Source organism: Megascapheus bottae, chromosome 7 (assembly GCF_031878675.1).
Source record: "Megascapheus bottae isolate mThoBot1 chromosome 7, mThoBot2.hap1, whole genome shotgun sequence".
NCBI classification, from domain to species: Eukaryota; Metazoa; Chordata; class Mammalia; order Rodentia; family Geomyidae; genus Megascapheus; species Megascapheus bottae.
Genome location: NC_143515.1, coordinates 34,634,792 through 34,650,350, shown reverse-complemented (window position 1 = coordinate 34,650,350; position 15,559 = coordinate 34,634,792). Strand labels below are relative to the sequence as shown.

At 36.5% G+C, this 15,559-nt stretch overlaps 1 protein-coding gene across 4 annotated transcripts in view; it reads left to right on the top strand.

The window, feature by feature from the left end:
- The window catches only part of Znf638 (zinc finger protein 638), a 76,201-nt gene that overhangs the window by 60,030 nt on the left and 612 nt on the right, over nucleotides 1-15,559 (top strand). For all 4 annotated transcript variants that reach the window (XM_090336728.1, XM_090336727.1, XM_090336726.1 and 1 more), the window contains 6 exons: nucleotides 6,248-7,445; nucleotides 7,880-7,945; nucleotides 9,349-10,285; nucleotides 11,116-11,220; nucleotides 12,507-12,605; nucleotides 13,305-13,423. In XM_090336728.1, the coding sequence (XP_090192854.1) occupies nucleotides 6,248-7,445; nucleotides 7,880-7,945; nucleotides 9,349-10,285; nucleotides 11,116-11,220; nucleotides 12,507-12,605; nucleotides 13,305-13,423 (2,524 nt within the window). The remainder of the gene's footprint in view (nucleotides 1-6,247; nucleotides 7,446-7,879; nucleotides 7,946-9,348; nucleotides 10,286-11,115; nucleotides 11,221-12,506; nucleotides 12,606-13,304; nucleotides 13,424-15,559) is intronic.

Here is a 15,559-nt window from a genome sequence, read left to right as displayed (position 1 = left end):
GCTTGGGTGCTCTCCCTGAGCTCTTCAGCTCAAGGCTATGTACTGCCCTACCTCTGAGCCACAGCCCTACTTTCTGTTTTCTAGAAGTTAATTGGAGATAAGAGTCTCAGGTCTTTTTGTACCCGGGCTGGCTTTGAACCCTGATTCTCAGATCTCAGCCTCCTGAGTAGCTAAGATTACAGTGTGAGCCACCAGGCCTGGCTCACAAACTTGTTTTGACTATACCATGTGCCTTCTATTTAATACTTTCTTATTATGATAGATGGTCCCCACTTGTCTCAGCAATAAATAACCTACCTTTTTTGCTTTTCACATTGGTTTAGAATATTTTTTTTTCATTAATTGATCTCTGCTACTTGTTAGTCTACAATGTAACATCATGGAAGTTTAAAATATTGGTTTTGTTTTACAGAATCAGTCTATTCTAGATAATAAGGGTGATCATAAGTACCTTTAAATATATTAGTTACTTATAAGCAATAGATGTGTGAAGTTGTATATCATCAAACCATTTATATTTATATACATAGGAAATAATATCACCAACAGTGTTTTCTATGAAAATCCACAAAGAGCTCCTAACAAAACCACATGTGGTAGTATAGAGACCACGTAAAATTTGGCTACAATTACTGGTCAGCAAACACATAGATACTCCTATTTTTTTTTTTTTTTTTTTGTCAGTCCTGGTTTTAGGCTCAGGGCTTGAGCACTGTCCTTGGAATTTTCTCAAGGCTAGCACTCTACCACTTGAGCCTCAGCATCACTTCCGGCTTTTTTCTATGTATGTGGTACCGAGGAATCGAACCCAGGTCTTCGTGCATGGTAGGCAAGCACTCTACCACTAGGCCAAACTCCCGGCCCTGGTTCTCCCATTTTCTATATTTTGACAAAAGTCTTTATAAAATGTCTACAAGAAATATTTGTGGCAATAGCAGTTTATTGTCATTCTCCTTTCACTGTTTAAATTTATCTTTTAAAAATCAAAAATACTTAGCTAATCTTAAAATTTCTAGAATTGGCAGCTGGAAGTTTGGCCTAGTGATAGAGTGCTTGCCTAGCATGCACGGAAACCCAGGTTTGATTCCTTGGTACCACATGCATAGAAAAACTCTGGAAGTGGCACTGTGGCTCAAGTGATAGAGCTCTAGCCTTGAGAAAAGTCCAAGGACAGTGCTCAGACCCTGAGTTCAAGCCTCACAACTGGCAAAACAAAAAAAAAATCTAGAATTGATAACTTAAGTTTCTGTTTTGCTGCCAATCTTTTCTGATCTCTATGTTATCACAAAAAATGAAGAATAGACAGGTTACTTGACATACTTTTTTTTTTTTTTGATTGATCCTGGGGCTTGAACTCTGTGCCTAGTCATGGTCCCTGAGCTCTTCAGCTCAAGGTTAGCACTCTATCACTTGGGCCACAGTGCCCCTTCCCGTTTTCTGGTGGTTAATTGGGGATAAGAGTCTCATGGACATTTCATGCCGGGGCTGGCTTTGAACTGTAATCCCCAGAACTCAGCCTCCTGAGTAGCTAGGATTGCAGGCGTGAGCCACCAGCTAGACTTGACATTCCTTTTGGAGTAAAATGATGCCACAAAAATACCAGTCTTTATTCATTATTTGTATGAACGTTTATAATTAATATAAACTGAAAATTTCTATTTAGAGGAAGTCTATTCAGAATTTGAATATAACCTACATTGCATTTCCCCTTGACATAGAAACAGTATTTTTTAATCATGTAATTAAGTCTCCAAATAGGAATGCTGGATGAAATTTCCATACATATTAATATTGGGAAGTACCCAATGGTCTGGAAATAAGCATTAACTATTGTAAAGTCATAGTGTAAGTTTCTTTAGATATGTGTCTTACGAAATTAACTTTAGTTCTCATGTCAGCTTTTGTTATATGAGTTTTTCTCGTGTCAGTTCTGGGGCTTGAACTGAGTACCTGGGCACTGGCCCTGAACTTTTTTGCTGAAGGCTAGTGCTCCACTTATGGCTTTTCACTGGTTAATTAGAGATAAAAAAAACAAAACCTCATAGACTTTTCTGGCTGGACTGGCTTTGAATTGGAATCCTCAGACCTCAGACTCTGAGCCTAGCTATTATTTTAGGCATGAGCTACCAGCCTCCCACATGTTAAGGTTGTGAAATTCTGGTGTTGTGGAGCGTAGTCAGGGAATAGGATATTAGATACATGTATTCTGACCGCCTTTCTGGAATTTTTTTGTGCTATTTTTCCAAATATGACTCTTTTCCTTTTCTTAAAACAACTTGCAATGTAACACTGGGTTTAAAATCATTTGACATCTCAAACTGATATTTCAAATTAAATAGGCTAATATTAAGACTTTCCCCCATATTAACCAGAAAACAGTTGCTAATTTTTTATAAATAATTCTTAGAAAGAAGTACTATAATTTTTAAAGATCAGCATACAAGCATAAATATGGACTATGAAACTGGAAGTTATTCATTTTGTTTAAAGGATAACATTTTGACAACTGTCTTTTGTGTGTACATGTGAGAGTACATGTGTACATGTTAGTACTAGGGCTTAAATTAAGGGCCTCATGCTCTTGATTAACTGTTTCTTTTTTTGCTTAAAGCTGGTGTTCTACCACTTGAGCACACCTTCACTTCTGGCTTTTGGCTGATTATTAGGAAATACAAGTCTGCCAGGTTTGTTTGTCCATGCCAACTTGAAGCCTTAATCCTTAGATATCAGCCTCTTTTTTGTTGTTGTTGTTATTGTTGGTCATGGGGCTTGAACTCAGGGCCTGATTCTGTTCCCTGAGCTCTTTTGCTAAGGCTAGTGCTTTACCATAGCCACTTGTGGTTTTCTTTAGGTTAATTAGACATAAGAGTCTCTTGAAGTTCCTTGCCTGGTCTGGCTTTGAGCCTTGATCTTCAGATCTCAGCCCCTGGAGTCACTAGGATTACATGCATGAGCCACTGTTGGCCCAGCTGGATATCAGCCTCTTGAATAGCAAGGATTACAGTGCCAAGTTAGCAATGACATTTTAATTTACAAACTTTCACTGGAAACAGATCAAAAGCATTTCCATGATTTTCCTCCGAGCATCATAGATTTTTTTGGGGGGGAGGGTCTAATATACAATTTGATAACAAGGTAGGAATGTGCTTTATTATTGGAAATGACTCTTGGAATTAAAAAAACAAAAGCCTGTAATTTGAAAAATAGCCATATAACTATTGTTACGGTTACTGTCCCAATTGTTTTTGGTCATAGTTTGGCCTCAAATTGTAGTTTCAAGAATTTTTGAACACTTACTAAAAACTCAGTCCTTAGGAGCCAGATGCCAGTGGCTCACACTTATAATCTGAGCTACTTGAGAGATCAGGAATTGCAATTTGAGGCCAGAACAAGCAGGGAAATTAAGAGAATTCCCTTTTCAATCCATAATTGACTGTGATGGCACGTGTCTATCATCCATAATATACATGGAAGGCTAAGACTGGAAGAATCATAACATAAGTTTAATATAAATATAAGTTTAATAAGTATCAGATATCTTTGGCAGAAACGTTTATGAGACTCTCATTTCTGCTGAAGAAACTGGATGCAACAACCAGCACATATCTGTGGTTCCAATAACACCAGCAAGCCTAAAATGTAGGCAGATTTAAGATTCAATTGTGAACTCAGGGTGGAAGTGAAATCCTATCCTAAAAATCACCAGTGAGACACAAGGATAAAGACATGGTACCCAAGTATCTCACCAGCTCAGCAAGCAAGCCTGAGGTCCTGCATTCAAATCATAATACCACATACACAAAGTCAGCTCTTGGTATTTTTCATATAAAGGAGGTAAATTTTTTTTTTTGCCAGTACAGGTCTTGAACTCAGGGCCTGAGCACTGTCCTTGGGCTTTCTTAAGTCTAGAGCTCTACCACTTGAGCTAGAACACCACTTCTGGCTTTTCTATGTATGTGGTACCAAGGAATTGAACCTCGGTCTTCGCGCATGCTAGGCAAGCAATCTACCACTAGGCGACGATCTTGGCCCCATCACAACTTTTAAATAGTAGGCTTTCCTCTGATGTAGTAGAAAAATAGAAGTCTTTACATCATCATCTTTGGGGGGAGAACCAGTTTATTAGTTCAAATGAATAGCACATTTACCAGAGTTTATGAAGAATAATTAACATCTCAGTACAAGAGGTACACATAATCTTGCAGTGTTAACAAAAGGGAATAGCTCATCCTTTCCTTGAAAGGAGGGGAAAGGTCAATACTTTTTGGTGGGGAGGTTGTTCATGGGACTTGAACTCTGGGCCTGGGCGTTGTTCCTGAGCTCTTCAGCTCAAGGCTACTGCCCCACCCCTTGAGTCACAGTACCACTTCAAAGTCAGTACTTTTTACTTTGAGATTGATACCATGTAGTCACTCCTGATATCTTCCTCCAACCTACTTCTAACTTAATTGTATGAATGTATTTATTAAACTTACATTGGTAACATTGAAGACATTGTCTTCAGAAGCTATTATTTTTCTGTGATAACCCTTTATCTATGGAACATTAATATCAAAACAATTTATTCTATCTCTACATTAGTGGAAATTGTAGAATGAAAAAGTCACACATTTTTGGGGCTGGGAGTTTAGCCTAGTGGTAGAGTGCTTGCCTAACATGCACGAAGATTGGGGTTTGATTCCTCAGTACCACATACATAGAAAAAAGTCGGAAGTGGTGCTGAGGCTCAAGTGGTAAAACTCTAGCCTTGAGAAATCTCGAGGACAGTGTTCAAGGCCCTGAGCTCAAGTCCAGGACCCTGAGCTCAAGCCCAGGACTGATACCTTCCCCCCATCCCCACCCCCCAAAAAAGTCACATTTTTACTTAGGGAATCTTGTAATGATTCTGTTTTGGGGAAACTTCATGATGACATAGCATACTTGGCCATGTATTTTCTCCATTGCTTTTGAATAACTGAAATGCTACTGTTTTTGGCAGCTAAGTGGTTTTTTTTTTTTTTTTTTTTTTTTTTTTCTGCCAGTCTCAGGTATTGAACTCAGGGCTAGGGCACTGTCCTTAAACACTCAAGACTAGTGCTCTGCCACTTGAGCCACAGGACCACTTCCGGCTTTTTCCTGTGTATTTGGTACTAGGGAATTGAACCCAGGGCTTCGTGCACGTCCCCACCCTGGCCCCCTTTAAAAAAAAAACGGTCCTTTCTATAATCTAACAAAACCTAGTAAGTCTAGTAGGTTTATGGTAAGGCGATTCTGTCAGTTTTACCTCTAACTTCAGTAGTTATTTTAGTAGTTTTAAAGAAAACTGTCAGTTAAACATTATCATTAATACAGTTGTGTCTTAGTGGTAGAGTGCTTGCCTAGTATCCATGAAGCCCAGGTTCAATTCTTCAGTACCATATGAACAGAAAAAGCCAAAAGTGCTGCTATGGGTCAAGTGGTAGAGCACTAGCCTTGAGCACAGATGCTCAGGGACATAGCCCAGGCCCTGAGTTCAGGCCTCAGTACCAGCAATACATAAATATATGCATGCATGCATGCATACATACATACATACATACATACATACATACATACATACATACATAATACAGTTCACTTACAAAATTTTAATTTTCAATGCATGGTTTATTGGTTTCATTGTAGAATAGTACACATTTAAGTTTTTTTCAGTAGTTATCGTTGGGATGATAGCACCTCAGTAATTTGAGGTATCATTTATATTCAGCCTTACTGTGTCTGGTTCTGACATTTTGGGGGGGAGGGACCTGGGTTCAAGTCCTGGGATTTAAATTGAGGGTCTGAGCATTGTCCTTGGGCTTTTCTCAAAGCTAGTGCTCTGCCATTTGAGCCACAGCACCACATTTGGCTTTTTCTCTGTATGTGGTACCAAGGAATCGTACTCTACCACTAGGCCATACACCTGGCCCTGGTTCAGACTTTTTCATGATTGGTTAAAAAAAAACAAACCAAAAAGTTGGTAACTGCCCTAAGTAGAAAAAAAGCATATTAGTCTTCATAATTTGCCAATATGTCCCTTGAGTTAAGAGAAATCTTCAGTGAGATGGAAGGTCTTTTAAATTTTTTTGTTTTTGCATATTTACATCGGAATATCTTAGCCAATTTAAAGCTGATTGCCTAGATTTCCCAGTGCTTATTACTAGTACATCAGGAAGTCTTTACAATTGGCATTAGTACAGTTATTTATACAGATTGAACTCACTGTAGTTTGTTTTTTAAATACTTTTAGCCTTGACCTGAAAAATAGTCCAGTTGATGAGAATGAGGTGCAAACAGCAGCTGGTAGTCCCTCTGTTCAACTTACTGAGGTTAAAGAAGAAAGTTCTAGTATCCAGATGGAAACTTTGGGATTACAGGAAGAAGTGGGTAAGCAAGAACCTGAAAAAGCACTATGTGACTTTGACTTTGCCCTTGAAAAATTGGAAATTGAAACTCAAGGAGAGCTCAACATAGAAATTCCTCTTGTAGCTTCCACTCCAGCCAATATTGAATTATTCACTGAAAATATAGAAGAATCTGCTTTAAATCAGCAAGTATATACCAATGACTTTGAAAAGCAAGAAGCAGAAATTATGAATCCTGAAACAGAATTTTCAGTATCTGAAAATATATCTATAGAAGAAAGAAACATACAAAGTATTCTTGAGGACTCTTCATCTCCAGCAGAAGGGGTTTTTTTTGGAGTTACACGGGCTATGGTAGAAGATACAGCTGAATTGAACAAACCTGAAACAGTTCCAGAAGTAGTACAATCTACAGTTTCAATTTCAGGAATTTGTACTGCAGATGAGAAGGTAGTGAGTAAAAAGGGTACTTCTGGAAAAAGTATGGAGAATGAATTTAATGTCAAGGAAACCAGAGTGGATATACAGATAGAATCAGAGAAAACTGGAAAGAATGAAGCTAGGATGGTTGTAGAAAAATTGGATAAAATTATGGCAGCAGCGAAAGACAAGCCTGAAGAAAATGCTATGATCAAAGCATACCCAAATAAAGGAGTGGGTCAGACCAATAAGCCTGATGAAACTGGTAAAACTAGTATGCTGACTGTATCAAATGTATCCAGCAGTAAGTCAACCACAAAGGCTGCTACTATGATCTGTTCTAGGACAAAAACTATAACTTCAACAACTGAAAATCAGGAAAGTTTTATAAAATCTGTGCTCAGAGTTCAAATAAATGCTGACAAGAAACTTACACCAAAGGGATTTGGTCTACTTACACAAAAGGGATTTGCCAGATCATGCTTGGTAGAAAGCAGCAGTAAATTTAAACCTATTCAGAGTGATGTTAACATAGGAGGCAGTGGAAGGATCTCAGCCCTGCAAAGCAAGGATTCTAAAGTGGATTTCAAGGACATAACAATGCAGTCTCAGGAAACAGAGGATAGACCTTCCATCATGAAAGGAGAAGACAGCAATAATAAGGTGAGGAGAAAAAAGAATGTCATTAAAGTGTTTCTGATGTGCTTAGCTGTGGAGTAGACATATCCCAACTTCCATTTCTCTTTCTTAAACAAACTGTTGTCTTAAGCCATTAGACAATTGGAGTATCAAGCTCAGGGTTTATATTTATTCATTGGTTTGGAAACTATCTTATCAGAAGTGTAACTGTAGGTTAAAGATAAAATTTGTCTGGAAATAAAACTGAAGTTAAAGTGATGTAATATCCTTCTGAATGGGAAATATTTCGCGCTTTTAAGTTGAAGTGGGTATAGGGAAAGAAAAAACTGTAAAATTAAATTTAGATGTAACTTCTAGACTGATTATACTCTTAAATGATTATTGACTTTTTCTTTATCTGAATATTCATAACCTTATTGTAAATTTTGTTTTTCTATATTTCTTACTTAATATTTTAGGCCTTGGCTGGGCAAAACACTAAGAATTCTAAAAGCACTACCGGTAGAAGTTCCAAATCTAAAGAGGTAAAAAAAAAAAATAATGAACTAACCCTAACCCATCATTTCTGTCCTTCCATAGCAGAATTCATTTCTCTTGTATACTAATGTGTCACATAATAGTTAATGCATATGTTTGGAGAGTGAAAGTAAGGAATATAAATGAAATGCTTCATATTGACCCTACCACTAATTGATTTATTTTATCTTGAAGTAGATCTAATAGTATTGTATGTTCTAGTAATTGATTACTGACAGCATACTAACTAGGCTTGCACAGACTTTTTTTTTGCCAGTCGTGAGGCTTGAACTCAGGGCCTGAGCACCGTCCTTGGACTTTTCTCAAGGCTAGAGCTCTACCACTTGAGCCAAAGCACCACGTCCAACCTTTTCTATGTATGGTGGTACCGAAGAATCGAACCCAGGTCTTTGTGCATGTTAGGCAAGCACTCTACTACTAGGCCAAACTCCCAGCCCCAGAACCTTTTTTAATTGTAGGTACCTTTTTTCATATTACAGATATTTTTTGTTTTTCTTTTTTTTTTTGTCAGTCCTGGGCCTTGAAGTTGGGGCCTGGGCACTGTCCTTGGGCTTTCTCAAGGGTAGCACTCTACCACTTGCGCCACAGCCCCACTTCCAGCTTTTTCTGTGTATATGGTACCTAATAATAGAAACCAGGGCTTTGTGCATGCTGGGCAGGCACTCTACCACTAGGCATAGGGTTTTTTTTAAACAGTTATTAGCTTATGTTAAGTCAGTAATAATTTTTTCAGATAATCTTCTGAAATTGTAAAATATATCTTATTGTATAAATTAAAATATGTATCAAAATAAATGATTAATTAAACAATTTAGGTAGCAATTTACTTTTTAGAAGTCCAGTGAGACTCTGGGATATTTGTTAGGTATTTAACATGGAACAGTTTTGACAAGGGCTTATATTTGTGTACCAGTATAGTTCAAAATATTACTTAAGTAATTATAATGTTAATATCAAAACAGAATTTTATCAGTAGGGTTACCTGTGGTATTTACATTGAATTATAACTAATTTGTAGAACTTTTAAAAAATAATAATTTTAGCTGGGAACCAGTGGCTCACGCCTTTAATCCTACCTACTCAAGAGGCTGAGTTCTGAGAATTGTGGTTCAAAGTCAGCCTGGGCATGAAAAATCCATGAGACTCTCCAATTAACAACCAGAAAACGAGAAGAGGCTCAGTGGCCCTGAGCTGAAAGAGCTCAGGGACAGTGCCCTGGCCCAGAGTTCAAGCCACACGACTGACAAAAATATTAACAATAATTTTAGTCCTTAAGAAACTATTTTGCAATTAAATTCTTTGAAAAACAGTCTACATTTATTTTGACTGTTTGGAACCTATCCAATTGTCAGTAGTTGTTCACAACACTGTTGATTTTTAACTCCAACAGGAAATACTATTTTCATTTAATTTGGACGAATTTGTTACTGTGGATGAAGTTATAGAAGAAGCGAATCCTTTTCAAGCCAAACAGAATCCATTAAAGGGACAAAGGAAAGAGGCTCTCAAAAATACTCCTTCCTCTGAAATTAGCTTAAAAAAGAAGGGAAAGCCTTCTGTTTCTCCCAATGTTGAGGGAGATGTATCTTTTGTAACATTGGATGAGATTGGGGAAGAGGAAGATGCAGCTGCACAAGCACTAGTCACTGTAGATGAAGTAACTGATGAAGAACTGAACATGGAAGAAATGGTAAAACATTCAAATTCACTTTTTACGTTAGATGAATTAGTTGACCAAGATGATTGTGTTTCCCATAGTGAATCTAAAGATGTTACTGTTTTGTCAGTGGCTGAAGAACGAGATCTTCTTAAACAGGAACACTTGGTAACTGTGGATGAAATTGGAGAAGTAGAAGAGCTACCTTTAAATGAATCAGCAGATATAACTTTTGGTACTTTAAATACTAAGGGAGATGACGGAAATGCTGTAAGGGATTCTATTGGGTTCATTTCTTCTCAGATGCCTGAAGATCCTTGTGCTTTGGTTACTGTAGATGAAATACAGGATGATGGCAGTGATTTGCATTTAGTGACGTTGGATGAAGTAACTGAAGACGATGAAGACTTACTAGCTGATTTTAACAACCTTAAAGAAGAGCTCAATTTTGTTACTGTTGATGAAATTGGAGAAGAAGAAGATGGAGACCATGATTCAAAAGTTGAGTTAGCACAAAGGAAAAATGACTGTTCTTCAAATAAAAAAGGAGAGAGAAAGAAGAGAGTCACTGGCTCAAAGAAGACAAAACTTGAAGCCTTGTCCCAAATGGGTCCAGTAAATGAGAATGTGATAGAAGATCTGAAAACTATGAATGAAAGACACATAGCAGGTAGAAAATTGAAAATGGTAGTTTTCCTATTTTGTGAGAGTATTACATTTAAAATTAATTTGAAAATATATGCTGAAGCATTAGCAGTAATTTTACTCGTCAAAATTTCATAACTGCCAGGCTTACACCAATAACTCTAGCTATTCAGGAGGCTGAGCTCTGAGGATCATGGTGTGAGACTCTACTTGAGCTGTGGATCAAGTGTTAGAACACCAGCATTGAGCATAGAGAGACTCAGGGACAGAGCCCAGGCCCCCTGAGTTCTAGTCCAGCAAAAAAAATAAATAATAATACAAATTACTAATTTGTATTGTGCAGAAAACGTAGCTTTTTAGAACAGAATGTGGTCATATCCTGCCACATTCCAATGTTTGCTTAGGATTCACAGTAGGTGCTATTTTTTTTTAAAGTAATGCTTTGATGGAATAGAATAATTGAGTACTCACTTCGAAAGATGTAAGCCAACTAAAAATAAAATATTAGTATAAGTTAATAACTTTCTGGAACAAATTAGAAAAGGACAAAATGATTGGTGTACAGTAGAAAGTTGACTGAATTGAATATTTTTTACTAAAATTCTATTTAGAAATAGGTTTACATGTCTGAGGTGATAAATACCTATAATCCAAAGACAAGGGAATAGAGACAGGAAGATTGTGAGTTCAAAGCCATCCTTGGCTACATAGTTAGACTGTTTCTGGAACACATACACAGACTTTTCTTCCCAAATCTGGATATTGTTTGTACCAAAGTAAGATATTGACACTGTTATTTAGTTAATATGTTTAATTGTAAATACTAGTTCAATAAATTAGACTTTCTCTTTAAAGCTAAAACAACAATGAAGAGAGTTAGAATTGGAAAAGCACAACCCTCGCAAAAAGCTACTGTGGCAGAACCAGCAAAGGCTGAAGAGGTCTTCCAGATTAGTAAAGGTAAAGAGGTTTATTGGGGGTGGGAGTTTGGCCTAGTGGTAGAGTGCTTTGCATAACGCGCACAACACCCCTGAGTTCAAGCCCCAGGACTGGCAAAAAAGAAAAGAAGAAAAAAAGAGGACTATTGGGGTGGGAAGAGAATTAAATAGCATGAAATGGTGGTAAAGGTTTCAAAGGTTACCATCTAAGAAAAGGAGAAAAGCAGAGAAATTGAGCAAGTGTGAGAAAAGGTAGGCTTGTACTTATTAAACCCAGATGAGAGTTTTATTTTTGTAATTGAAATGGATGCTGAGACATAAGGTTATTCTGGTCCTGTTGCTGCATCACATCTAAACTATTAACTAGCTTAATTCATTGTGATTGTTGCCATGCAGACAGCTAGTGAATTAAAATGTGTATCAATATAATTAATTTATGTTGAAATAAATAAGGATCACTGTCCAGTGAGGGAAAATAGTCATTCAGCAGACATTGTCATTGTATCCGTTTAGTATTGTTGATAGTAAAACATTAAAAAGACAAGTAAAAGAAAAGTTCAGGGGCTGGGAGCTTAGCCTAGTAGTAGACTGCTTTCCTAGCATGCACAAAGCCCTGGGTTCTATTCTCAGTATCACATACACAGAAAAAGCTGAAAGTAGTACTGTGGCTCAAGTGGAATGCTAGCCTGGAAGAAAGCCCAGGGACAGTGTTCAGGCCCTGAGTTCAAGCCCCAGGACTTCAGTCCCCCTTAACACCAAGAAATGCATCTAGGACTATGGATTTTTACACCTTGGTTTCTCAAATTACCTGGCTACAATTTGACCTCTGTTAATCATTTTGGTGGGCTTTTAATATTTGTAATTTCATTGTGATTTTATCTCAAGCTATCCATTTAGGCTGTGTTTTCTAGGTTGGAAGACTATCAGAACAGATATTTTGCTGGTCTTTTTACCCTAACCAACCTAGTACCTTGCACACACAAGTTAACTGCTAGTAACTATTGAAACTTGACTTCTGTTAATTTTTAAATTCCTTCTGAAACTATATACATACAAAGAAATTTTTGTTGGCTTTAGCACTATATATTCTCTTGTCTAATTAATAAATCTAAATTGATTTTTCCATTTCTTCTTAGATTAATGAGTCTTGCAGAATAGTATGTTGGAAGCAGTTAGACAAGATTTACCAAAAGAATCTTTCAGTCTTAAGTTATTGTCTTTGAAGATAAAGATTATCCAATATATCCACACAAAATTTGTAAATCTATTTTAAATAATTTTTCCCCTGTGAAAAAATTTAATGACTAGTTGCTGAAGAATCTGAATTAAAGAATACAGAACCAGATCAAAAACGTAGGAAGATTGAAGATTCTTTAGGCAAATCAGTGGCACCTGATGTCCCCGAAGGTAAAGTAAAAAAGATTTTTTTCCCTTATCTTTGTAAAATAAAAATTCAGCTCGATAGTAAAAGTTGTTTATGTGAATAATTGAGCAATCTTGCTTGGCACTTTGCAGATAGCTTACCTAGGTTGTTTGTGTTTGTTTTTTAATCAGGCAAAGTTACTTTTATTGTGCTCAAAGTTCAGGATAAACCTCCTTTTTTTAATTTGTGGTACTTTCTTTGCTGTTCTGGTCAGAATTGAGTTATATCTGCTTAATCTGAGACCCATGAACATGCTGAAAGTTTAGTTGGCAAACTTTTTTATGCCACCTAAATTGAGCTGATGGGGACCTTACTCATTTATACAGCATATTCTATAAGCCCAGTATTCTGCCTTTTTTACGAAGATACTCCTAAGACTTAACTCTAAAGATTCTTAAGTCTAAAAGAAGCTTGTCAGAATTTTATCCATTGACTGGCTAGTCTGAGGAATAATCGAACAGTTTTTATTATCTGAAGTTTCTCCATGCAAAATCTATTCAAGTTGAAATATATTAATGCAAACGCATTTTTGCATTCCTTGGAGACTTTGCAATATTATAGAATTTTATTAAGTTAAAGATATTTTATGATGTTACTATTGTGACATATTCAGATAAATTGATTTATGCAATTATTAATAAACTGTTGTCTTTCTCTCTCTTGTCTCTCCTCCTTTCTCCTAGACTTAGACTTTCTTGTACCGAAGGCTGGATTCTTTTGTCCAATTTGCTCCCTCTTCTACTCAGGTGAAAAAGCAATGACAAATCACTGCAAGAGTATACGTCATAAGCAAAATACAGAGGTAATTTTTAAAATGTTTTCAACTGGAAAATTCTTCAGGTGCTATTATTTTATAACTGAACTATTTAGTTGTTAGCCAAAAGTGGCTGTTTTTCTCTTTGTATGAACTTTTGAGCATTTATGCCAGTTTATTCCTCTTAAATCTAAGATCTTATTCTTGTCCTTTACTTTGCTAGTAATTTCTAGTGGGGCTTGAACTCAGGGCCTGAGCACTGTCCTTGGGCTTTCTCAAGTGTAGCTCTGTACCACTTGAGCCACAACATCACTTCCTGCCTTTTTTTGTATATGCAGTACCAAGGAATCTAACCGAATGCTCCTGGCCCATACCTTTCCTTTTACAATAGTTTATACCAGAGTGGTTAATTGCAGATCAGCAGTTTCATATTTCACTCCATTAGACTAATATATGGGAAACTGCATATCTTGCTCCCCTGTTACAAATCTATATTTATTAGCATACTAAGATTAGTAAATTGTCCAAAAAAATTCTGTTTATGTAGGTTACTTCCCTAGGATGTTTTAATCCAAAATCCTTTATAGATTTATAAGTTTAGAATGTTTTGCTCTAAAGAATTATGAGTAGTTCTGATTCTTGCATCCTTAAGATTGTTTTATTTATCCTTTGTATTTAATTTGAGGGATACAGACACTTAACATTTATTGAACTATTTTTATGTCCTGAAAGCTTATTGTACCCCCCAAATCCACTTCAAGAAGTATGTTACCATTCCAGTTTTAAAGTTGAAGAACACAAATTTAAGATTAGGTTTCTAAACTCAGGGTCCCATGGTTCGTTAGTATCTGAACCTAGTTTTAATTTGTATTAGACCTAATCCCTCATACAGTTTGCTATTCTTACTGTGTCTTTAACCTGGTTGATCAAGTCTTGGTTTTTTCATTTAGAATCTTTCAGCAGCTTTATGTAGCATTTGGAATTATCTATAAACTGATGTGATTCAGTTTTGCTTCTCTAAACTCAGTTTAAACTTGTTTTTCCAGTTCTTTGTGCCAGTGCCCCCATCTTGCTTTCACATCTCTTTATATTGTTGTTCCTTGCCCCCTTCTCACAGTCCTATTTTTTTTTTTTTTGGAATTCTTCCTCTCTCCTTCCTTCCTTCCTTCCTTCCTTCCTTCCTTCCTTCCTTCCTTCCTTCCTTCCTTCCTTGTTTATTTCTTTATTTCTTTATTCATTTTTTGCCAGTCTTGGGCTTGAGCTCAGGGCCTGAGCACTGTCCTTGGACTTTCTCAAGGCTAGAGCTCTACCACTTGAGCTTCAGCACCACTTCAGGCTTTTTTTTTTCTATGTATGTGATGCCGAGGAATCGAACCTGGGTCTTCGTGCATGCTAAGCAAGCACTCTACCACTAGGCCAAACTCCTGGCCCCTCACAGCCCTATTTTCATGACCAATTATTCTTCGTTTTTCTTCTCAACTCAAATACTAACTGCTCAGAAATCACTTTAAGAAGGACCTACCCTAACCAAATTAGGAAACTCCATGTTACAACCTAAAAAAAAAGGTCAGCCTAATTTTAGTACCTATAATATTGAAGTTTTTTTTTTTTTTTTTGTGGTGCTACGGATTATATTCAGGGCTTCATACATGATAAGCAAGCCATCTACTACTGATCTATGCTGTAGACCAGTTCTTTGGTGGTGGTGATTATAATTTTCTTTGTTATTTATTAACACTGAGTTTTTACATCATATTTCAAGTGTCAAGTTTAACAAATAAGTATTTAAGAATGGGATCTCTATTCAATCACTGGCACATAAATTTAAGAACAAAATTAAAATTAAGCTCTGATTTGTATGTCATAGATACATATCATTATGCCTATAGAATATATAGCTCTTCACAGATTTTTATGTCTATGTAGTTATATTTATATCTCCAAGATCATGTCAATGACCTGAGTACCTGAGTATTGAGTCATCACTCAATATCAATGATCAATGTGGATCTAATATCCACATATCAAGAGACCATGTGCCTTTTGTTCCTTTGGTCTTGACTTATCTCACTCAACATGATTTATTCTAGTTTCATCCACTTCCCAGCAAATGCCATTAGGTGATTATAATTTTAAGATTGTTGCCTACCATATATACAAAATTACCTTATTTATATTTCTCTT